The 24,567-nt window shown below is 56.1% G+C and overlaps 2 protein-coding genes across 3 annotated transcripts in view; both read left to right on the forward strand.

Moving 5' to 3' along the window:
* The first annotated feature begins 12,172 nt into the window (after positions 1-12,172).
* On the forward strand, positions 12,173-13,213 carry C20H16orf91 (chromosome 20 C16orf91 homolog). Its single transcript, XM_025369640.1, has 2 exons — positions 12,173-12,281; positions 12,361-13,213. Exons 1-2 carry the CDS (start codon positions 12,250-12,252, stop codon positions 12,725-12,727), a joined length of 399 nt encoding a protein of 132 aa, XP_025225425.1. The 5' UTR covers positions 12,173-12,249; the 3' UTR covers positions 12,728-13,213.
* Positions 13,214-17,567: 4,354 nt separating this feature from the next.
* The window catches only part of UNKL (unkempt family like zinc finger), a 50,675-nt gene continuing 43,675 nt past the window's right edge, over positions 17,568-24,567 (forward strand). For both annotated transcript variants that reach the window (XM_025369636.1, XM_025369637.1), the window contains exons 1-2: positions 17,568-17,698; positions 18,262-18,471. In XM_025369636.1, coding sequence (XP_025225421.1) covers positions 17,622-17,698; positions 18,262-18,471 — 287 coding nt within the window. In that variant the 5' untranslated portion in view covers positions 17,568-17,621. The remainder of the gene's footprint in view (positions 17,699-18,261; positions 18,472-24,567) is intronic.

The raw sequence follows: 24,567 nt of genomic DNA on the forward strand, positions 1-24,567 counted from the left end.
CTGTGACTGAACCCAGAGCCGCAGCCCCTGCGGGGTTCTTCCGGGCCGTCACCATCCCAAGGGAGAGGGAGGCAGCACCCCGGTGGCCCTAACTGGGGTGCCTCTGCGATGGTGAAGGCGGCTGGGGTGGGAGGTCCCTGGAGGGGTGGGCTCCAGGGGCCACTGCACTTGGCCAGGACGACTCAAGGGAGGCATCTGGATCAGGGGCCTGGCAGGAGGGTGTCTGGGCGGGGACTGTGGGGTGGGTGCAGCTCTCTTCTGGGCTAGCTGCCAGGTAGAGCCCACCACACAGACAAGGGCTACCCAACCCCTCCTCATGGGTGTCCCTGGGGCCAGGTAGCCTGAACCCATCTTGTCCGGAGCCTGCGGCCGGAGGGCGGAGGGAGGGAGGGGGAGGGCTGCGGGAGCGGGAAGGGCTGCGGGGAGCATCCACAGCACTGAGACAGGCGTTCCTCGGGGTCAGGATGTGTCCCCGCTGGCTGTCCAGAAGGCAAGCTGTGAGGCCCCCGACCTGGCTGGCCCAGCTGTGGTTCTGATCTCACTCAAGTGCTGGGGTCCCCATCGCAGGAGACGTCCAGTGTCCTGAGTGCTGGACTTTGAGGCTGACTGCTCACGGACAGCCCAGACGCAGGCGCCCTCCCATGGCCGTCTGCCCGGATGCCGGCCCAGCCCTGGGCCAACAGGACTCTCCCGGGGTGGGTGGTCCTCGCAGAGCCCTGGGCAGAAGGACTCACAGACTCCCCAAGTCCCCAGTGCTGTGGTGGTCCCCAGCAGCGCCCACCTCCCCCAGGCCCTGGCTCCTACCTGGCCGGGGCCACAGCTCTCGATCCACAGGCACACCCTCCACCTGGACACGAGCATTTATAGCCGCGCTCTGCAGCCGCCAGGAGCTGGCAAATATTTGGCAACAGCATTGTCATCGCAGACTGGGCAAATAGAGCCCGTTTGCTTTAGCGCCCGGCAACCAGGGCCCCGAGGGGGGAGCACACCCCCGGCCTCACCTGCACGCGGCCTGCCGGGGGATGGTGGAGTGTTTGTGTGGGCGCAGCTGGCTCGCCCCCGGGCCCCGGGACCCTTATCTCTGCTGCTGACTGGGGCCCAGACCCAGCCTTGTCAAATATGCGGAAAATTAAATTTCATGCTATTTTGAGTTCTGGAGTAGGCCTCTCTAGAGGGCATCCTGCCTTCGCAGCCAGTGGGGTGAACAGTGCTCCCGGCCACAGGAGGACCCTGGGGAAGGGGGAGGGGAAGGGAGCGAGGTCCCAGGGACCCCCAGCCAGGGCCCGACACCTGCCCAGCTCCCCTGGCCATCGGGACCTCCTGGACAACCGTGACCATCTCCACTGGCCCAGTGGTTACCGGGACACCTCTGGACTGCCGCCGTCCACCTGCCCAGAACTCAGAGGTGTTTGCAATTGATCGTTAATGGAGGAACCCCCTGCTTCCCCAGGCTTCTTCCCGGGGGCCTTCCTTCCTCAGTTGCAGCCACCCCTGGGGTGGGAATGGGGGGCTGGGAACCCTCCCCTCACCTACTGCTCCCAGGAAAGCCTCCCCCAGAAGTGTCCCCAAGGGCTTCTGCTGTTCCCACCGACTCCCTGGCTCCTCCTGGGTGGCCCCAGCTGGTCCGCTGTGGGGCCATGTTAGCTTCCTGCGACTGCTGTGGCCTTGACCACAACCCCAGCGGCCTGGAGCACAGGGCGGGAGGCCAGAGGTCGGGTCCAGGGTCCCCAGGAGTGGCTCCTTGCCTCATGGTTGTGTCTCCCCAGTCTCTACCTCTGTCCTCACAGGGTCCTCCCTGTGAGTGTCCTCTGCCCTCCTATGGGGACCCCGTTCCTGGATGTAGGGCCCACGCCCACCCTCTGTGCCCTCAGCTTCACCAGTTACACCTGCAGGGCCCCCATTTCCAAATGACGTCCCACTGGGAGACTCAGGGTGGATAGCATTGTGGGGACATGGCTCAGGCCGCAAAGGCACCGCCCACATGTGACTGTCCCTGACCTTGGCGTTCGCCAGGTGTGCCCCTGCTTGGCACTATGCTCCCCAGAGCAGCCCCCAGTGGCCCAGGTTGGGAGGACTCCACAGTGTCCTTCCCAGGGACTCCGGCTCTGAGGACGGGACAGCAGCCCCAGCCTGGCCTTGGCCCCAACACTCCCTGTCCCGAGCCCCCAGCTCCTGGGCCTTCACCTTCCAGTGGCCAGGACGGTGCTGGATGCCACCCCCCACCCCAGTCCTCACCCCTACGCTCCAGGCATCCCCCAATCAGGTGGTAGACCAGCCCCTCTCACCTAGTGGCATCCAATACACAGGGATTTGGACATGGGCCCAGCCCTTTGCTGTACCTGGGGACCTGTGGCTGACCTGCCCCGATCTCGGGCACCTAGAAGGCAGGAGATCCCAGAGGGCCTCAGGCAGCCAGTGCAACCAGTCAGTGTCCGGGGGCTGCAGTCAGGACCCCTGGCTTCGAGGGAAGGGACAGGAAACGAAAAGTTCAAGCTTAAGAGTGAGATCCTGCAGAGGGCAGGCCGGCGGCCTCTACATGGTTCTCATGGTGAGAGGTGGGGTCACCTGCAGGTCCCAGGAGAGGCTGCTGGGAGTGGGGACAGGGACGGCATCGGCACGGCTGCCAGTTACGGCTTCTCCTTACTGCTCCTTCACAGGCAGAAACCGAGCCCACGCCCTGGTGAGCTCACAGCCCAGGTGACCCCACAGCCCAGTGAGCCCGTCCCCAGGTGAGGTGCATCTGGCCATACTCAGCCCTGAGCGTCCAAACCATGTAGGGGCCTCTGTCCCTGGCTTCATGGGGGCTGCCCTGAGACTCCAAGGTCTGAGGATGCTTTGCCAGCCTCACCAGCTCCCCTCTGATCCAGCCGTCATTGAGGACCTGCGGCTGCCCGGGGTTCAGGGCCCTAGACTCCCATCTCTGACCAGATACAGCCCCTGTCCCTACCGATCTGGGGAGCTTCCAGCCTGGGGCCCTGGGTGCGTCCGCCCTGGTCTGCTCAGAACCCCAGGGCCGGACCTGCACAGGGTGGGGGTTCTGCCGCTCCTGGCAGTGACTGCAGCGCCCTCTGCCGCATGCTGTGGCATGGCCGGGGTCTGCGGAGGGAAGGGTGGGAGCCAGTCCAGCCTGGGGTCTGGCACTGCAGCCTCCCCCTCGCTGGTCTTAGCAAGGATGGCGTCAGCAGGGACCCCGAGGGAACTTTAGTGCAGGACGCAGAAGGGCCCCTGGGCCCCTGTGTTCTGCCCTGAAGGGCGCGGGCGGCGGGAAATGGTGAGCCCAGGCTTCGGGCGCAGGTGGTCCCCAGCTCGCTGGGTTACCAGCCTTGCTGTCCTGTACACAGGGTGGGGAAATGAGACCCAGCCCCTCATGAAGGAGGTGGGTGTGGGGGCTCGACGGGCAAGCCTCGGGAAGCAGACGGGGTTCCCGCAGAGCGGACAGCCTGGAAACACTGGCCCTGTGATGGCCCCAAGACGTCCGCGCCCGAACCCCCAGCACCGACACAGCTGAGGGACCGCGGGTGTGGCTAAGCGAATGACCTTGAAACGGGAGATCACCTGGCAGATCCTTGTCGGAGGGAGGCAGGAGGCCGAGAGGATGGAAGAGGCCACGCTGCTGGCTTTGGAGCTGGAGGCAGCGGCCAGGAGCCGGGACGCGGGAGCCTCTGGATGCTGGCGGGGCGGGGGCCGTGGCTGCCTGAACCTTGGCGCTTCCCCCGCTCCTGGGGAGAAAGCCTCAGCGGGGTGACCTGCTGCTGCTCCTGCCCTGAGGCCCTGGGTTTTCCCGCCGTCCTCTGACTTGGGCGCTGGGGGCCTGCCTGTGACCCTGCCCAGAGCCGTCTGGATGCTCATCTCTGCCTGACAAGAAACCACAGAGAAAACCCCAGTCTGGGATGGAAAATGCTAGAGTGGGCACAAACCGGAGCAGACAGGCATTTGGGAGGAAGCGCTGGGGCAGAGCAGTGTGGGGCTGGCACGGACACCCCGGGAGCTGGCTGGAGGCTCAGGGGTGACAGTGCCACTGCACCGGTCCAAGCGGGCAGCGAAGGGGAATGCAGGGGTGGCCAGAGGGGCGAAGGTGGGATATGGGGACTCCCTGGGGGAGGGGTGGATGAATTAGCCGCTAGCTAATTAGTCCCCTACCCCTGAGTGCTGAGACTCAGGAGGCCCGCAGGTGCTGGTGACTGCAGTTTCTGGTGAGGCTGGGTGGGGCGGCAGCCTGTGGGGCATATGGGACAGTGGAGAAATACACGTCCCACACCACCGCCTGCCTGTTTCCTGCCTGGGGTAGGACGGGCAGCCAGGGCCAGGCCGAGGAGCACAGGAGGCGCGGCAGTGGGGCTGGGCCCAAGCAACGTCCAGCATCTGCGGCCAGTGTGCCTCTTGGTGGGGGCAGCATCGGGCCCGACGGAGCTCCCAGCCCACAGCTCCCTCCCCTTGCTGTGGGGCCTCAGGCCCGGGAGGAAGGCGCTGCCCTTCTGAGTGCAGCATGCCTGCTGTGCCCACGCACCCCATCTTGATCTTCCTGGAGAAAATCAATAGCTCCAATATGCCAGCTCTCAAGAGGCTCTCACCCGCCATTAGGCACACGAGGGCCGCAGCCTCCGCCGACCATTAGCGGGACATTAGGCCTCCTGTGAAATGTCTCTGTGTGCTTTGAGATAAACGAAGGCTGAGGTGTTGGTTTACGTCCCTGGGGGAGGGGGAGGATGACAGCCGCTTCCCGGGCAGGGCCAGCGCCAGCTCCACGTGGATGCGCCAAGGAGAGCAGGGCCCCGGGGACACAGGCGCCCCAGCACATCCGGCTGTGGCTTTTCCTACCCGGGGTCAAGCAAACACACAGCATTCGGGGGGAGCCACCGTCCACCAGCCAAAGGCCACTGGGGACAGATGGGCAGCATGGGAGCCGGCGGTGCGCTCACGCCTGGAGTCCCAGCTTCTCCACAGTGGGAGGACCCACTGAGCCCAGGAGTTTGAGACCAGCCTAAGCAACATAGTAAGACTCTTTCTATACCGAAAAATACAAAAACCTGGCTGTGCGCAGTGGCTCACGCCTGTAATCCCAGCACTTTGGGAGGCCGAGGAGGGTGGATCACCTGAGGTCAGGAGATCGAGACCATCTCTATTAAAAACACAAAAATCAGCCGGGCATGGTGGCAGGCGCCTGTAGTCCCAGCTACTCGGGAGGCTGAGGCAGAGAATCGCTTGAACATGGGAGGCAGAGGTTGCAATGAGCTGAGATAGTGCCATTGCACTCCAGCCTGGGTGGCAGAGCGAGACTCCATTTCAGAAAAAAAAAAAAAAGATGCAGGAGGGCTCTGGAGTGGCTGCTGTCAGGAGCGGGGGCCCCTCTGGCTGGACACCTGTGTTTGTGTCTACAACCCTACAACCAACCCCCACACACTGGGTTTTCTCAGGGTTCCAGAGGACGCAGGTCCAAAGCCAAGACGTCAGCATCGCCTCGCTCCTGCCGGGGGCTCCGGGGACAATCCGTTCCGTGCCTGTCTCCCTCCCCTGTGGTGGCCAACGCTCCTGAGCATGTCCGGGCTGTTGGCGCCTCACTCCAACTGCCACTGCTGTCATCGCCTTGGCCTCCCCGCGGGTGTCTCTCTCTGTCCTCTCCCCTCCTCAATGTGTGTCTTGTAATTTTTGTAGAGATGGGGTCTGTGTTGCCCAGGTTGGTCTCAAATCCTGGACTCAAGCAACCCTCCTGCCTCCTCCTCCCAAAGTCTGAGGATTAAAGGTGTGAGCCTCCACGCCCGGCCTCTTCTCGCCTTCTTGTAAGCGCTCTGGTCATTGGATTTAGGGCCCACCCTGGTCCACAAGTGCCTCGTCTTAACTAATGACGTCGGCAAAGACCCTGTTTCCAGACAAGGTCAAGTTCTTGCGTTCTGAGGGGACGTGAATTTGGGGCACTGTTGAACCCAGGGTGGCGTCTTCCAGTCCTCACAGTGGGCTCAGTGGGACGGGGGATGCCCGTTTCACACTCTCCCCAGGTGTCTCATTTCTGTTTGAGACTGAGAGTAACGTGGTGGCCTGGCCCCTCAGAGGCTGGCCCGCCCCCGAGTGAAGCCTCAGCCCCTGCCTGTGCCTCCCAGCCCTGCCCCCGACTCCACTGTCCTCAGGCAGCTCGTGCTCAACTGCCCAAAACCATGCCAACCAGGCAGCTGCACCAGCCTAACCCAAAGGTTCCATGCCTAACTGCAGGGCCCTTTGATTTCCACCTCCTCCAGGAAGCCCCCCGGGCTGCACACCACGATGAGGCTGACCAGTCCTCCCCAACCACACCTTGAGCCCCCTCCTCCCACAACAGTGGGTGCTCCCAGGTCCCTACAAGGGGACTGGTTTGGCAGTGATTCCAGGTGGGGTTCTAGGGTAGAACAGGTGGGGCAGGGCCCGGGGAGGAGGACCTGGGCAAACAGGTGCCTCTGTTGACACAGCAGCCCCAAACACGGACTGGGGCCGGGCCGCCCAGGTGTTGCTGAGCTCAGGACACCTCCAGCCCCCCTTCCTGGCCTTGATGCCAAGAGCTCCTGGGGGAACAGAACCGGTCCCAGATCTGGTGCTTTTTCTGCCGGGAAGCAGGCGCAGAAGTTGGTGCTCCAGAGGCGAGCAGATTCTGGCTCAGGGGAAGGGGCTTGTCCAGGACCACCCGGCCACACACAGCGCAGCAGATGGGCCGAGGTCCCCGCCGCCACCTAGGTGACAGGAGGGGTGACCTGCACTGGCAGTCAGGAGCAGGCCTTCTAGCTCTAGCCCCTTCCTGAGAGGAAAGAAGCACCCCACCTCCTTCCCGTTCACTGAAGGTGCGTCCAGGCTTCCAACTAATCTCGCAGCCGGAATGGGTGTGAATTCCTCTCTGAAACTCTGGGCATAAGAAATGACACGTTTCTGTTACACAGACATATTGCAAAAATTAAAAAAAACAAAAGATGGACTGGGTGCGGTGGCTCACGCCTGTCATCCCAGCACTTTGGGAGGCTGAGGCAGGCAGATCACTTGAGGTCAGGAGTTCGAGACCAGCCTGGCCAACATGGCGAAACTCCATCTCTACTAAAAACTCAAAAATTAGCCGGGTGTAATGGCACCAGTAATCCCAGCTACTCGGGAGGCTGAGGTGGGAGAATCACTTGAGCCCAGGTGGCAGAGGTTGCAGTGAGCTGAGATCACACTATTGCACTCCAGCCTGGGTGACAACAGCGAGACTCCATCTCAAAAAAAATAAATAAATAAAATAAATTTTAAAAAGATGAAAACACACACACACACACACACACACACACACAGAAATGACACGTTTTCTTTTCTTTTTCCCGAGACAGCGTCTTGCTCTGCTGCCCAGGCTGGAGTGTAGTGGCGCAATCTTGGCTCACTGACACCTCCGCCTCCCATGTTCAAGCAGTTCTCCCACCTCAGCCTCCCGAGTAGCTGGGATTACAGGTGCGTGCCACCATGCCCGGCGAATTTTTGTGTTTTTAGTAGAAATGGGGTTTCACCATGTTGGCCAGGCTGGTCTCGAACTCCTGACCTCAGGTGATCTGCCCACCTTGGCCTCCCAAAGTGCTGGGATTACCAGCGTGAGCCACCGTGCCCGGCCTTATTTTCCAAATTAAAAAAAAAAAAAAATTAACCAGGCATGACGGCACCCACCTGTAGTCCCAGCTACTTAAGAGGCTGGGCCGGGCGCGGTGGCTCAAGCCTGTAATCCCAGCACTTTGGGAGGCCGAGACGGGCGGATCACGAGGTCAGGAGATCGAGACCATCCTGGCGAACACGGTGAAACCCCGTCTCTACTAAAAAAAAATACAAAAAACTAGCCGGGCGAGGCGGCGGGCGCCTGTAGTCCCAGCTACTCGGGAGGCTGAGGCAGGAGAATGGCGTAAACCCGGGGGGCGGAGCTTGCAGTGAGCTGAGATCCGGCCACTGCACTCCAGCCCGGGCGACAGAGCCAGACTCCGTCTCAAAAAAAAAAAAAAAAAAAAAAAGAGGCTGAGGTGGGAGGATGGCGGGAGCCCAAGAAGTCAAGGCTGCAGTGAGCTATGATGGTGCCTCTGCTCTCCAGCGTGGTCTTTTGAACAAGACCTTGTCCCAAACAAAAAACAAAAAACAAACTTGCTTCAGGCCTCAACTTCCCAGAGTTGAGAGAAATCCAAGCTCAGGCTCACTGCACAGGGCCTCCTGCCTCTCCTACAGGCCCACCAGGAGACGGGGCTGCCAGGCACTGGAGCTGAGCCTGGGGTCTTTGGGGGTCCCGCTGCTTTGGGGCGCTCCTTGTCAAGCCTTCATGGTGAGGGGTTAGTGTAGCTGCCGGAAGGTTTCATCCCACCTGCTGCACAGACAAAATCTATTCCCTGAGACCACAGCATTGCAGTAAAGAAAGACTTTAATTGACTTGAGGCGGGCCCCGCCACTCAGGACACGAGTCATTACACACATCAGTCTCCCCAAAGGCGCCAAGGTTCGGGCTTTTCAAAGACACTGGTGGGGCTGCTGTGTCTATGGAGTAGCCATTCTTTCTTTCTTTTTTTTTTTGAGACGGAGTTTCACTCTTGTTGCCCAGGCTGAAGTGCAGTGGCGCCATCTCGGCTCACTGCAACCTGTGCCTCCCAGGTTCAAGCGATTCTCCTGCCTCCGCCTCCCGAGTAGCTGGGATTACAGGCACCTGCCACCACGCCCTGGAGTAGCCATTCTTTTACTCCTTTACTTTCCTGATAAACTTGCTTTCACTTTTCTCTATGGACTCGCCTCGAATACTTTCTTGCGTGAGATCCAAGCACCCGCTCTTGGGGTCTGGATCAGGACCCCTTTCCTGTAACGTATTTCTGTGGAACTGCAGAAGGGACTATAGCGTGGAAGACGCTTCCCAAAGGCTCACTTTGGGAAAGTGCTGGGGTCCTGTAACATCCTTCTGGTGAACCCTGAAGGGACAATATTCAGGTGACCCCAGACCCATAGGAAATAGAAAAGGAAACTGACTCTGCAGCCCTGATTGGACGACTCTGGGTAAGTGGCAGGTCCCCGGTAAAGAATGGGATTGAGGTAGAGGCCCAACTTAGGGGAGTTAGGTAACTCCTAAAACAGAGAGGGGCATGGTGGCTCATGCCTGTAATCCTAGCACTCAGAGGCTGAGGTGGGTGGGTCACTTGAGGCCAGGAGTTCGAGACCAGCCTGGGCAATATGGAGAAACCCTGTCTTTACTAAAAGTACAAAAAAATTAGCGGGGTGCGGTGACTCACCTCCCAGCACGTTGGGAGGCCAAGGTGGGCAGATCACCTGAGGTCAGGAGTTTGAGACCAGCCTGGCCAACATGGAGAAAACCCGTCTCTACTAAAAATACAAAAAAATTGGCCGGGCGCGGTGGCTCAAGCCTGTAATCCCAGCACTTTGGGAGGCCGAGACGGGCGGATCACGAGGTCAGGAGATCGAGACCATCCTGGCTAACACGGTGAAACCCCATCTCTACTAAAAATTACAAAAAACTAGCCGGGCGAGGTGGCGGGTGCCTGTAGTCCCAGCTACTCGGGAGGCTGAGGCAGGAGAATGGCATGAACCCGGGAGGCGGAGCTTGCAGTGAGCTGAGATCCGGCCACTGCACTCCAGCCTGGGTGACAGAGCGAGACTCCGTCTCAAAAAAAAAAAAAAAAAAAAAAAAAAAAAAAAAAAAAAAAAAATTAGCCGGGTGTGGTGGTGCCTGCGTGTAATCCCAGCTACTTGGGAGGCTGAGGCCAAAGAATTGCTTGAACCTGGGAGGCAGAAGTTGCAGTGAGCGGAGATTGCATCATTGCACTCCAGCGCGGGCGACAAGAGTGAAACTCCTCCTCAATCAATCAATCAAGGCTGGGCGCAGTGGCTCACGCCTATAATCCCAGCACTTTGAGAAGCCAAGGCAGGTGGATCACCTGAGGTCAGGAGTTCGAGACTAGCCTGGCTAACATCGTGAAACCCCGTTTCTACCAAACATACAAAAATTAGCCAGGTGTGGTGGTGGGCGCCTGTGGTCCCAAGCCAGTCAGGTGGCTGAGGTGGGAGAATCGCTTGGGCCCGGGAGGCGAAGGTGTAAGTGCTGAATGGGTTCACCTTGCCCGCTGCCTAGACAGAGCCAATTTATCAAGACATGGGGGAGTGCAATAGAGGAGTAATTCACGCAGAGCTGGCTGTGCGGGACACAGGAGTTTTATTATTACTCTAATCAGTCTCCCCAAGCATTCGGGGATAGGAGTTTTTAAAGCTAATTTGGTGGGTACAGGCTTGGCAAGTGGGGAGTGCTGGTTGGTCAGGTTGGAGATGGACTCATGTTCAGACTCCTCTGTTCCTGGGTGGCAGAACTGGTTGGGCCAGATTACCGGTCTGGGTGGTACCAGCTGATCCATCCAGTACAGGGTCTGCAAAATAGCTCAGGCACTGATCTTTGATCTTAGGTTTTTTTCTTTTTTTGAGACAGAGTCTTGCTGTGTCGCCCAGGCTGGAGTGCAATGGCACGATCTTGGCTCACTGCAACCTCTACCTCCAGGATTCAAGCGATTCTTCTCCCTCAGCTTCCCAAGTAGCTGGAACTACAGGCTCCTGCCACCATCCCAGGCTAATTTTTGTATTTTTAGTAGAGACAGGGTTTCACCACATTGGCCAGGCTGATCTCGATCTGCTGACCTCGTGATCCACCCGACTTGGCCTCCCAAAGTGCTGGGATTACAGGCGTGAGCCCCCACACCCGGCCTGATCTTAGATTTTACAATAGTGATGTTATCCCCAGAAGCAATTTGGGGAAGTTCAGACTCTTTTTTTTTTTGAGGCGGGGTCTTGCTTTGTCACCCAGGCTGGAGTACAGTGGCGCCATTTCGACTCACTGCAACCTGTGCCTCCCACGTTCAAGCGATTCTCCTGCCTCAGCCTCCCAAGTAGCTGGGAGTACCAGCGTGTGCCACCATGCCCGGCTAAGTTTTTGTATTTTTAGTAGAGACAGGGTTTCACCGTATTAGCCATGATGGTGTCCATCTCTTGACCTCATGGTCTGCCTGCCTAGGCCACCCAAAGTACTGGGATTACAGGCATGAGCCACCGCGCCCGGCCAGTTCAGACTCTTGGAGCCAGAGGCAGCATGACCCCTAAACCATAATTTCTAATTTTTTTTTTTTTTTTTTGAGATGGAGTCGTGCTCTGTGGCCCAGGCTGGAGTGCAGTGTCACAGTCTCGGCTCATTGCAATCTCTGCCTCCCGGGTTCAGGCAATTTTTCTGCCTCAGCCTCCCAAGTAGCTGGCATTACAGGTGTTCAACATCATGCCTGGCTAATTTTTGTACTTTTAATAGAGACAGGGTTTCACCCTGTGGGCCAAGTTGGTCTCCATCTCCTGACCTCGTGATCCGCCCGACTCGGCCTCCCAAAGTGTTGGGATTACAGGCGTGAGCCACCGCGCCCGGACAATTTCTAATTTTGTAGCTTATTTATTAGTCCTGCAAAGGCAGACTGGTCCTCAGGCAAGAAGGGGGTCTTTTCTGGAAAGGGCTGTTAACTTTGTTTCAGAGTCAAACCAAGAACTGAAATCCTTCCCAAAGTTAGCTCTGTCCACGCCCAGGAATGAACCAGGACAGCTTAAGGGTGGGAAGCACGACGCAGCACCTTAGTTAGGTCTGATCTCTTTCACTGTCACAACTTCCTCAGTGATAATTTTTGCGAAGGCGGTTTCAGAGGCCACAGTGATGTGAGATCGCGCCACTGCCGTCCAGTCTGGGTGACAGAGCGAGTCCCTGTCTCATGCAAAGAACCAAACGGGAAAAAACAAAAAACAAAAACAGGGCTGCGCCACGGCCTGGGGGAAAGCCGGCAGAGAGGTGCGGGCGCCCAGCCCAGGACGGGCAGGGCAGGGCTGAGGGCGCGGATCCCCACCCATGCCCCGAGCACCTTCATGACGGTTCAGAGCTGCTCCGAGGCAAACTCAGACAATTCTGTGAGGACGACGTCCGCCCCCGTGGCGTCCCGCCTCTCTTAGGGGCCAGGGACCCGGGTCTCCGGCCTATTCGAAAGGGACGGAGAACTACATTTCCCGGCATGCCGTCGCGTTCTCCGGCGGCGCTGGGGACTGCGACGGAAAAAGCTCGCCGCAGTGAAACGTCATTTCCGTTGCGCTACTGGAACCACGTTCTGTAGTCGTGAGCGGAGGCCTGGTATGGCGTCCGGTTTCCGATTTCCTCTTTCGGGCGACGGAACTGACGCCATCACGGCGCGCCACGGCGTCGAACGCGGAGTCAAGTCTGTAATGAACCGTGTCCTGTGTGCCCCGGCGGCCGGGTGAGCTCCTCAAGGTCTCGGAGGGTCGAGGGCAGGCACCGGCGGGCGGGCGGAGCGCTTACTGCTCTCTCTCTTCCAGGGCCGTCCGGGCGCTGAGGCTCATGAGCTGGGCTTCTGGAAGCCTTCATCCGGTGCCCCGTTCCCGGGATCTGGCCCAGCCGGCCGCCGTGAAAGAGGACGACCCTGACCGCCCCATTAAGTTTTCCTCCAGCAAAGCCAACCCTCGCCGCTGGCCTGTGGGCCATTCTACAGGAAAGGAACATCATCAGCCCTGGTGGAAGGTGCTGCCCCTCAGCTTCTTCCTCATGGCGCTCGTCATCTGGTGCTACCTGAGGGAGGAGAGCGAGGCGGATCAGTGGCTGGGACGGGTGTTGGGAGAGGAGCCAGAGCCCCGTGATCGTTCTGAGGAGCCTGAAACTCCAGCTGCCCACGGAGCGAGAAGTTAACGGGGTGGCCGCTGGGGCTGGCAGGAAGGGAGCTGACAGCCGCCCTTCGGATTTGATGTCACGTTTGCCCGTGACTGTCCTGGCTATGCGTGCGTCCTCCGCACTGAAGGACTTGGATGGTGGGTGGAGCACTTGGTTATGCTGAAGGCGGAGTAGAATCTGAGCAGATTGGAACCTGCTCCTTGCCTGGCGCTTGATGTCCAAGGATTCCATCCGCAAGACCTTTTTTCAGATCCTTAGGGAAGGTTTCAGGTGCACTGTGTGCTGTTGGATTTGCCCAGTCTTTGTATAACATAATCATGTTTCCAAAGCAATTCTGGTGACACTTGTAATCCGGTGTTAGTGTGCAGGTAATTTGCTTTCTGAGATAGATTGGCAGACGTGTGAAAGTTGATTACATACTGTGTGGCCTCTGTAAAGAACACTTCTCCATGTTAGTTCTGCACAGTAACAAATTGAAAATAAATTTTAATTGTATAATATGGGGTTAGATGATTCCTTTTCGCATCTAGTTTTTAAAAAGGGGGTATTTTAGCAGTTATTGTTTTTTATTTTAATCTTACCAGAGCACATAAGTTAGTTGCACCAGCAGCTATTTTTCAAAGTTTCGTTTTCCTTTTTTTTTTTTTTTTTTTCCCCTGAGAGTGGGAACTGAGGAGAGAAACCTACAGATATACCACCAAATAGTACCAGAAATGAGGAACTTGTGCAGTTTTCTGCAAAACTTTTTAAGCAAGGCAACAATTTTCTGAGTAGAATACAGCTAATGAGTATTTCTTTTCACAAATGATGGGCACTATTTTGGGTTACCTAAGTGATACTTGTTGTTTTTTGTTTTTCATTTTCGAGACAGGGTCTTACTCTGTCGCCCAGACTGGAGTGCAGTGGCACAGTTTTGGCTCACTGTACCTTCCGTCTCCTGGGTTCAAGCGATTCTTCTGCCTCAGCCTCCCGAGTAGCTGGAACTATGGGCTTGTGCCACCACACCCAGATCATTTTTATATTTTCAGTAGAGACGGGGTTTTGGCATGTGCCAGGCTGGTCTCAAACTCCTGACCTCAAGTGATCTCTCCTCCTCGGTCTCCCAAAGTGCTGGGATTACAGGTAGGAGCCACTGCGCCCGGCCCCAGATTCTTTTGTCTCTTTTTTTGAGGTGGAGTCTTGCTCTGTCACCTAGACTGGAGTGCAGTAGTAGGATCTTGGCTCACTGCAACCTCCGCCTCCTGGGTTCATGCGATTCTCCTGCCTCAGCCTCCAGGGTAGCTTCAGTCACAGGCGTGCGCCACCACACCCATCTAATTTTTGTATGTTTAGTAGAGATGAGGTTTCGCCATGTTGGCCAGGCTGGTCTTGGATTCCCAACCTCAAGTGATCTGCCCGCCTTGGCCTCCCAAAGTTCTGGGATTACAGGTATGAGACACTGTGCCCAGTCAATTGTTTTCATACACATATACATATACATTTTTGACAATGTGACTGTCCCACATGCAGCAGATCCCAAGTGCCTCCAGGGCAGTGATCTGGGAGGGCTTTTCCAGTTGCTGACCTCACACCTGTGCCGTGGACAGACCCAGGGCCAGCTGGGGATGGTGGGCGGATCTTCCCTACTCCTGGAGTTTTCAAAGGATGGTAACAGAGCAGGTTGATAGGTGAACAGTTAATTCAGTACAGTTAGTATTTATTATTATTAATTTTTGAGATGGAGTCTTACTCTGTTGCCTAGGCTGGAGTGCAGTGGTACAATCTTGGCTCACTGCAACCTCTGCCTCCCGGGTTTAAGCACTGCTCCTGCCCCAGCCTCCTGAGTAGCTGGGATTACAGGCACACCACCACTCCTGGCTAATTTTTGTATTTTTAGTAGAGACAGGGTGTTGCCATGTTGGCCAGGCTGGTCTTGAACTCCTGACCTTGGGCGATCTGCCCACTTTGGCCTCCCAACATGCTGGGGTTACAGGCAGGAGCCACTGCGCCCAGTTGTATTTAACTATTTTTGTAGTGTGTTTGTCATGTTTTCCCAACTGGGCTGTAGGTTTTATTTTCCCTAGGGTACATGGCACACTGACCTCCCCAGATAAGCATTTGAGAGGGAGACCATTGTAAGCATGCTAGAACAGACGTAACTGCAGCGATACTTGAGATGACATAGCTGGGCAGAAGGTGGAAATTGTTGTTTTTTTTTTTTCCCAAGGTGGAGTCTGTGTCACCCAGGCTTGAGTGTGGTGGTGTGATCTCGGCTCACAGCAACCTCTGCCTTCCGGGTTCAAGCAATTCTCCTGCCTCAGCCTCCTGAGTAGCTGGGATTACAGGCGCGCACCACTGCACCTGGCTAATTGTTTTGTATTTTCAGTAGAGACGGGTTTCACTATGTTGGCTAGTCTGGTCTCAAACTCCTGACCTCAGGTAATCCACCCACCTCGGCCTCCCAAAGTGTTAGGATTACTAACGGGGTTGAGCCACTGCGCCCGGCCAGAAATTGTTTTAAAACGAAAATTCTTTCAAGGAATATGTTAGCCCAAATGGTCACATCTAAACCAATGAACTGTCTCAGAAGGTCCTGCCAGTGCTGTGCATTTTGTCCCCAAGAAAAGTGAAATACTTATAAATTCACAGTGAAAAACCTGGGGTTGGCTGGGTGCGGTGCCTCATGCCTGTAATCCCAGCACTTTGGGAGGCCAAGGCGGGCGGATCACGAGGTCAGGAGGTCAAGACCATCCTGGCTAACACGGTGAAACCCCGTCTCTACTAAAAAAATACAAAAAATTAGCCGGGCGCGGTGGCGGGCGCCTGTAGTCCCAGCTACTGGGGAGGCTGAGGCAGGGGAACGGCGTGATCCCAGGAGGCAGAGCTTACAGTAAGCCAAGATCGTTCCACTGCACTCCAGCCTGGGTGACAGAGCAAGACTCTGTCTCAAAAAAAAAAAAAAAAAAAAAAAACCTGGGATTATTAAATCTGGTACCACCCTGGGTTTTAGAGAACATTTCTTCCAAAGCATGAAAAAAAAAATGATACTTTCAATAAGCCTTACATCAGTTTCCTTTGATTTCTTCAAGGAAGATGCCCCCGGGGTGTGGAGGAACAGCAGGCGTCTTCACTCATACGTTTATAGCAAAGATCCCCAAATTCCTAAACCCTAAGGCCTCAAATCCTTTTCCTAGCTTTAGCAGGCTCCATAGACACCTCTGCTGGGCAGCTCACAGGCTCCTTAAACTCCAAAATGGAATTAATCTCCCCCAAACCTGTTGCTTCTCCCTTGTTCTGTATTCCTGCAAGCCAGAGACCTGGGCATCATCCTAGACTCCCTTTCCATTCCTAGCACCCTGGCAGTCTTCAAGATCTGTTTATTCCTCTCTGAAGAATTCGCAGGCCCTGTCCTTCCTGCTTGACTTCATTTTCCTGCTTGACTCAACTTGAAAATACCATTTTCTTCATTATCATTTTAATTTTAAGGTTTAAATATAATCTTTGTAGAAATAATTCATTTAGAAAACGTGAACCTGGCTGGGCGCTGTGGCTCATGCCTGTAATCCCAGCACTTTGAAAGGCTGAGGCAGGTGGATCACCTGAGGTTGGGAGTTGGAGACCAGCCTAACCAACGTGGAGAAACCCCGTCTCTACTAAAAATAAAAAATTAGCTGGGTGCGGTGGTGAATGCCTGTAATCACAGCTACTCCGGAGGCTAAGGCAGGAGAATTCCTTGAACCTGGGAGGCGGAGGTTGCAACAGTGAGCCGAGATCGAGCCACTGCACTCCACCCTGGGTAACAACAGTGAAACTCCGTCCCCCCCCCACCTCTCCCCCGCCAAAAGAAAAGAAAATGTGAACCTATAAAGAAATTATCCTACCAGCAAATGATAGTTTTTGTTGTTTTACAGTAATAATATTTTTTTAAAAAACCTGACATACGTGGAACAAATCTGTAGGAAGTGATTTGTTTTTAACCTAAATGGGCACATTTTTCTTTTTCTTTTTTTTTTTTTTTGAGACGGAGTCTCACTCTGTTGCCCAGGCTGGAGTGCAGTGGCGCGATCTCGGCTCACTGCAAGCTCCGCCTCCCGGGTTCACGCCATTCTCCTGCCTCAGCCTCCCGAGTAGCTGGGACTACAGGTGCCCACCACCTCGCCCGGCTAGTTTTTTGTATTTTTAGTAGAGACGGGGTTTCACCTTGTTAGCCAGGATGGTGTTGACCTCCTGACCTCGTGATCCGCCCGCCTTGGCCTCCCAAAGTGCTGGTATTACAGGCGTGAGCCACCGCGCCCGGCCTCCTACCACTAACAATTCTTAGGAAACGCTGTTTCTATCAAATCACGTATAGCACTTAGAGTTTTCCATTTTCTCGGCTACTGGGCTGTTGGGGGAGGGGGGCCTCAAGTGTTTGCAAAATAACTGTGATAATTACCTTTGTAGATGAATCTTTGAATGTAAGTTTTTGAGGTCAGGGTTCGAAATGGAAGAAATTCCTTTTTACAAAGGCCAGGACCCCTTGGCCCTTCTGCCCCGTGCCTGGCTCCCCCTGACATTAGCCTCTTGGTTAGTTTGTGGAAGACGAGCTCTATTGAGATACAACTCTTGTGATTAATTCATATAAAATACACGGTTATGTCGGGTCATGTCATAGCAGGGGCGACCATCGCGGCTCCCACGCGCGGCCCCGGGCAGGGCCCCCTCCCACCCGCGTCGCAGGCCGGGGACCGCAGGGCACCGCAGGGTAGGGTGGGGCGCGGGGTTGGGGCGGGGGCGGGGTCTGTGGCCGGGGGCGGGGCTGTGGCGGGGGCGGGGCTGGGGTCTGCGGGCCGGGGGCGGGGCAGCGGGGGGCGTGGCCGCGGGGGGCGCGCGAGGAGATCCGGGGGCGGGGGCGCCGGCGCGGCGCATGCGCGCTGCATTGTTTTGACTGAAAATGCCGTCGGTTTCGAAAGCGGCGGCGGCGGCGCTGAGCGGGTCCCCCCCGCAGACTGAGAAGCCGACCCACTACAGGTCAGCGCCCGTCCGGCCTGCGGCCCCCCGCCCGCGCCCGGTACAGCTCGGAGCCTCCCGCCGGGGCTCGCGCCGCCTCCGCCTCCCCTTCGCCGTCCCGGCGCCCCGTGGCCTCCGCGCCGCGCCTGGTCTGGGGGGGCCACGACCCTCTGCGCTCGGCGGCCTCCGCCTGAGGTCGGAGCGCGGCGCCAGGGTCTGGGACGGCACCCGGTTCCGGGGTCCACGCGCCTCTGGGAGGGAGGAACGCCCCGGGGTTGGGGGCTGCGCCTGGGCTCGGGGACCGGGACCCTCTGCTCCGGCTGCTGACCCTGAGGTCACAGCGGGTCGCCCAGGGTCCGGGGTGGCGCTTGGGCTTGGGGACCAGGGTCAGCGCCTGGGCTTCGAGGTCGGGTGAGGGTCGTATCTGGAGTCGGGATGGGGGTGGGCGCAGCGCCCGGGACCCGCCAGGAATCTGAGTGCAGGTCGACCCTGGGGTTGGAGCGCCTGAGGCCGGTGGGTCCCGCCGCCCACGAGTCCCCGGAGGTGCTGCCGGAAGCGAGCTGCGGCGCTGTCTGTGTTTGTAGGTACCTGAAGGAGTTCAGGACGGAGCAGTGCCCCCTGTTTTCACAGCACAAGTGCGCGCAGCACCGGCCGTTCACCTGCTTCCACTGGCACTTCCTCAACCAGCGGCGCCGCAGGCCCCTCCGCAGGCGCGACGGCACCTTCAACTACAGCCCCGACGTGTACTGCTCCAAGTACAACGAAGCCACCGGCGTGTGCCCCGACGGCGACGAGTAAGCGGTCGCGAGGGGGCGCCGCTGCCCGGGGGGAGGTGGGGGCCTCCGCCCAGGGACTCGGCCTGGACCCTCAGCGGACGCCTTGGTGTCCATTCCTGGCCTCTGTCGAGGGCGTCGTAATTATATGCTGAAGTTTTCTAGTGACCAGGGATGCTGGGGAGGCGTTTCCTATTCTCAGGCCAGTTCCGGAGGGATTATATGGGTTTTAGGGGTAACGCTTGTGTGACTCAAACCAATTTTGCTTCACCTCCCACTTTTTTTTGTTTATTTGTTTTTTGTTTTTTGAGACGGAGTTTCGCTGTCGTTGCCCAGGCTGGAGTGCATGGCATGATCTCGGTTCACTGCAGCCTCCACCTCCCGGGTTCAAGTGATTCTCCTGCCTCAGCCTCCTGAGTAGCTGGGATTACAGGCATGTGGCACCACGCCCAGCTAATAGAGTAAAATAAGTTTACTCTATGTTTAGTAGAGACAGGGTTTCTCCATGTTGGTTAGGCGGGTTTTGAACTCCCAACCTCAGGTGATCTACCCGCCTCAGCCTCCCAAAGTGCTGGGATGACAGGCATGAGCCACCGTGCCTGGCCCCACTTTTTTTTTTTTTTTTTTTTTGAGACAGGATCTTGCTCTGTCACTGGGGCTGGAGTGCAATGATGGGACATGGCTCACTGCAGCCACCAACTCCTAGGCTCAAGTGATCTTCCCTTCTTAGCCTCCCAAGTAGCTGGGACTGCAGGCTCATGCCATGCCAGCTAATTTTGCATAGTTTTTTGTAGGGATGGGGTCTCACTACATTGCCCAGGCTGGTCTTGAACTTCTGGGCTCAAGTGATCCTCCTGCCTCAGCCTCCCAAAGTGCTGGGATTCCAGGTGTGAGCCACTGTGCCTAACTGTTTCCCACTCTTGATTTGACACAGTTCCTGCATCAGAACCAACCTCTGGCCAAGTGCATTGTTTTGTGTTTCTGTAGAGGTGGGGTTCTTGCTGTAGCCTGGTCTGGTCTCAATCTCCTGGGCACAGTGATCCTCCCTCCTTGGCCTCCCAAAGTCCTGGGATTCCAGGCATGATCCACTGCGCCTGGCCAGGTTTTGGAGCATTTTGTAGCGGTCGGTTGCTTTCCACACAGAGAGCTTGTTAGAATATTCACACTGTAGAGTATATCTGAGATGTTTCCTTTCTTGATGTTTACATATTTATTTTAATTTTAGAAAAGATAGTAAAGTTTTTATGTGCAGGCTCATTTATGTAGCATTGAGATTGAGTCTTGCTCTGTCATCCCGGTTGGAGTGCAGTGGCATGATCTTTGCTCACTGCAACCTCTACCTTCCAGGTTCAAGTGACCTGCCTCAGCCTCCTGAATAGCTGGGATTACAGGCACCCACCACCACGCCTGGCTAATTTTTTGTATTTTTAATAGAGATGGGGTTTTGCCATGCTGGCCAGACTGGTCTCGAACTCCTGACCTCAGGTGATTCTCCCTCCTTGGCCTCTTAAAGTGCTGGGATTACGGGTGTGAGTCACCATGCCTGGCCCCTGTGTAGCACTTTTAAAGTTAAGAAATCAAGGTTTTGTTTTGTTTTTTTTCTTTTTTTACAAGTTTCCTAATAGTGTTATGAACAGATGTCTTTATTTTGAAGTATGTAAAATGGGAAAACAGGGAAAATACAAGTCAGATTGTATATTCACAGACCGGTGGGAGGTGGTGTCAGGTTCTACTTGCTTCCTCTGGGCTGCTGGCAGAGGGTGGAGGGCGGACGGTGGTCCATTCCTACCTAGGAGTGAGATGGCGGCAGTTGCAGTCTTAAAGTCTCCATCCTCTGATCTTTTGGAAGGAGCTGATTCTCCAGGGACCTTCCCGTTGGAGGCTGCTTTCAGTGCGGAGACCCGTGTGAAGTCTGTTTTTCTGTATTTTTTCAACAGTGCTTAGCCCAGGGGATAAATTTTTCTAATTTTTTTTTAGGGATGCTAGAAACTTTAAATACTGAAATGTTTTTAATTGCACATTGAATAGTGTTTGTTTTTTTTTTGTTTTGAGACGAAGTCTCTGTCACGCAGGCTGGAGTGCGGTGGCGCCATCTCGGCTCACTGCAACGTCCATCTCCCAGGCTCAAGCGATTTTCCTGCCTCAGTCTCCCGAGTAGCTGGGATGACAGGTGCGTGCCACCACGCCCAGCTGATTTTTGTATTTTTAGTAGAGACTGGGTTTCTCCATGTTGGTCAGGCTGGTCTTGAACTTCTGACCTCATGATTTGTCCACCTCGGTCTCCCAAAGTCCTAGGATTACAGGCGTGAGCCACTGCGCCCAGCTGTTTTTGTTTTTTGAGACAGGGTCTTGCTCTGTCCCCTGGGCTGGAGTGCAGGGGCACGAACATGGCTCACTGCAGCTTGAACCTCCAGGGCTCAAACGATCTTCCTGCCTCAGCCTCCTGAGCAGCTGGGGCCACAGGAGTGCTCTGTCACTCCTGGCTAATTTATTATTATTGCTTTTTTGAGACCAAGTCTCACTCTGGTTGCCTGGGCTGGAGTGCAGTGGTATGATCTCAGCTCACTGCAGCCTCTACCTCCTGGGGTCAGGTGATTCTCCCTCTTCAGCCTCTGGAGTAGCTGGGACTACAGACTCTCTACACCACGCCCGGCTAATTTTTTTGTATTTTTAGTAGAGATGGGGTTTTGTTACGTTGTCCAGGCTGGTCTCAGTCTCAAACTCCTAGACTCAAGTGATCTTCCCACCGCAGCCTCCCAGAGTGCTAGGATAACAGGTGTGAGCCACCACACACCTTGGCTCACTTTTTTTTTTTTTTTTTTTTTTTTTTGTAGAGATGGAGTCTCACTGTGTTGCCCGGCCTCAGGCGTTCCTCCCAACTTGACCTCCCCAAAGTGCAGGGATTGTAGGTGCAAACCACCACGCCCGGCTCTAGTGTTGTTAAGGCAGGTTGGTGCCTAAACTTGAAGTAATGTAGCCAGCCCGTTTTGGTGAGGATGATGATGTACTTCTAGGCGGTTCTGAAAGTGTGTAGTTGAATTGCTTTTTGAGCCACTGTTTACTGCAAATGGGGCTTTCAAAGGCAGGTATTTGTCTAGTTAATGTCTGGGCTCAGCCCCTAATTTCCCTTGGTCAAGCCCCTTATCTGCCCAGATCTGGGATCCTGAGTTGCGAGTGGGGCCAGTGCTGCCTAACTCTGGTGTGGGGGTCCCAGAAGTGTGAATACGAGCACCCCGCCTGTCTGACCCCGCTCCAGTGTTGAATACGGGGCACTGATTGGCAGCGCTCTGTCACCCAGGCTGGAGTGCAATGGTGCAATCTCAGCTCACTGTAACTTCCACCTCCCGAGTTCAAGCGATTATACTGCCTCAGCCTCCCAAGTAGCTGGGATTACAGGAATGCACCCCCATGCCCGGCTCATTTTGTGTTTTTAGTAGAAATGGGGTTTCTCCATGTTGGTCAGGCTGGTCTCGAATTCCCGACCTCAGGTGATCCGCCCGCCTCAGCCTGCAAAAGTGCTGGGATTACAGGTGTGCAGCCCTGCACCCGGTGAGAAAGCATCTTTTCATAACTGTTTCTTTTTTTGGAGATGGCATCTCACTCTCACTCTGTCTCCCAGACTGGAGTGCAGTGGCGCAATCTCGGCTCACTGTATCCTTTGCCTCCTGGGTTCAAGCAATTATTCTGCCTCAGCCTACCAAGTAGCTGGGATTATAGGCGTGTGCCAGCATGCCTGGCTAATTTTTGTATTTTTAGTAGAGATGGGTTTCGCCGTGTTGGCCAGGCTGGTTTTGAACTCCTGACCTCAGGTGATCCGCTAGCCTCGGCCTCCAAAAGTGCTGGGATTACATGCATGAGCCACCATGAGCCACTGCGCCCGGCCTCATAACTGTTTTGGTTCCGGAGTCTGGAAGTCCTGGTGTGGACTCAGCCCCACTGCTAGGCCCAGGGTGGTGTCCAGTTCTCACAGGGACCGACAGTGCTGTGGTAAGTGCCTGCCTCGAGGTGGTCGCTTCAAGCCGTGCTCAAGTAGCAGTTCCATAACGCGATTATTCATTACACAAATATTAGCCTGCTGTCTGAATGGCTTACAGTTTATAATTGAGGGTGGTAAGTGGGGCTAAGATGCCTGTTTGGTGTTTTGTTTTGGATACATCCTGGGTATATCCACATATAATAAGGAAATTTCCTTATTTTATTTTATTTTATTTTATTTTATTTTTTTTTTTGAGACGGAGTCTCACTCTGCCGCCCAGGCTGGAGTGCAGTGGCCAGATCTCAGCTCACTGCAAGCTCCGCCTCCCGGGTTCACGCCATTCTCCGGCCTCAGCCTCCCGAGTAGCTGGGACTACAGGCGCCCGCCACCTCGCCCGGCTAGTTTTTTGTATTTCTTAATAGAGACGGGGTTTCACCCTGTTAGCCAGGATGGTCTCGATCTCCTGACCTCGTGATCCGCCCGTCTCGGCCTCCCAAAGTGCTGGGATTACAGGCTTGAGCCACCGCGCCCGGCCGGAAATTTCCTTATTTTATTTAATATTTTGTTTGTAGCATGTGAATGACTTGCTTTGGGCGGCCTTCTCGGAGGTGTCTGACAGGCTGCCTCCCCTGGGAATCTCCTCCGTAATTACCCTTCCTTCCACTGGAGCTGAACTTTCTTACCACTGCACACAGGGGATAGCCAGTTTGTCCCACTGAAGTGCCTGCTCTGGTTCTCATTGAGGGTTGCCTCAGAATTTGTAAATAGATGAACGTTCAGAATAAGGACAGGACTTACCTTTTCTTTCTTTCTTTTTTTTTTTTTTTTTGAGATGGAGTCTCAACAAAAACAGTCCAGCCTCTTGCTCAGGCTGGAGTGCAGTGGTGCGATCTCGGCTCGCTGCAAGCTCTGCCTCCCAGGTTCACACCATTCTCCTGCCTCAGCCTCCCGAGTAGCAGGCGCCTGCCATCAGCCAGGGCCTTCCTTTTCTTTAGTTCATTGGTTTTTGAAATTTCTATTTTGGCTGGGCGCGGTGGCTCACGCCTGTAATTCCAGCACTTTGGGAGGCCGAGGCGGGTGGATCATGAGGTCAGGAGATCGAGACCATCCAGGCTAACATGGTGAAACCCCGTCTCCACTAAAAATACAAAAAATTAGCTGGGCGTGGTGGCGGGCGCCTGTAGTCCCAGCTACTCGGGAGGCTGAGGCAGGAGAATGGCGTGAAGCTGGGAGGCGGAGCTTGCAGTGAGCCGAGATCTCGCCACCGCACTCCAGCCTGGGCGACAGAGCGAGACTCCGTCTCAAAAAAAAAAAAATTTCTATTTTGGGTGTTGATACTACCAACCTGTTATTTTACACATAAATGTGTATCAGAGAGCAGAGGCCCTTAGCCCGTGTGAGGCGTGGCTCTTGGTTCTGGCTGGAGGCGCTGGGGCTGAGCTGTGGGGCAGAGCAGGACTGGGACCCCAGGAGGGCCCCCCGCTGCTGGCGCCTCCTTTCCTGGGCAGGCTGGCACCTCGCTCCACCCCTGCCTGCTCAGTTGCTGCCTCAGTGTCAGCCCCTCCTGGGGTCAGCCTCACTGGCACCAGCTCCTGCGGGCGCCTCTGCCGTCACCGCCCCCTCCGTGGAGGGTGACCTCCTCCAGCCCCTGCTGTCATCCCTTCTCTCCTCTTTCCATAGTCCCCCAGGTCACTTCTCGGCGTCCTCCCCTGTTCTCTGTGGGCACCCCCTCCGGTGCCTGCCCCCGTGGGTGCCCCCACTGTGCGACCTTTCCTAGCTGGGTGGCCGCCGCTTGTTGCACCCCAAGCCGTGCCGGTCCTGTGGGCATCGTGGGGATCCCGGGCCCGACCCGCCTGGCTCGGGAAAGGCCCTTTGTTCTGCGGGACACGCCCCTCCCCTGCGCGCCCGCGATTGGCTGCCCCGGGTCACGTGTAGAGCCCCGCCCCGTGGGAACTGTCCTGACATGGGGGCGTGGCAGCCCCCGTGGGGGCGGGGCCTTGAGACTGCGGGGCTGTCGCTGAGGGGCGGGGCGCTTGCTTTTCTCTTTAAACAGATTGTGGTAAAGAAATAGAAAAGACGCCCCGCGGGACCCTGGGCCGCTCCAGGGTCCTTCTTTTTTGTTTGTTTTTCTTTTGAGCCAG

The sequence above is a fragment of the Theropithecus gelada genome, chromosome 20, assembly GCF_003255815.1.
Source record: "Theropithecus gelada isolate Dixy chromosome 20, Tgel_1.0, whole genome shotgun sequence".
Lineage (NCBI taxonomy): Eukaryota > Metazoa > Chordata > Mammalia > Primates > Cercopithecidae > Theropithecus > Theropithecus gelada.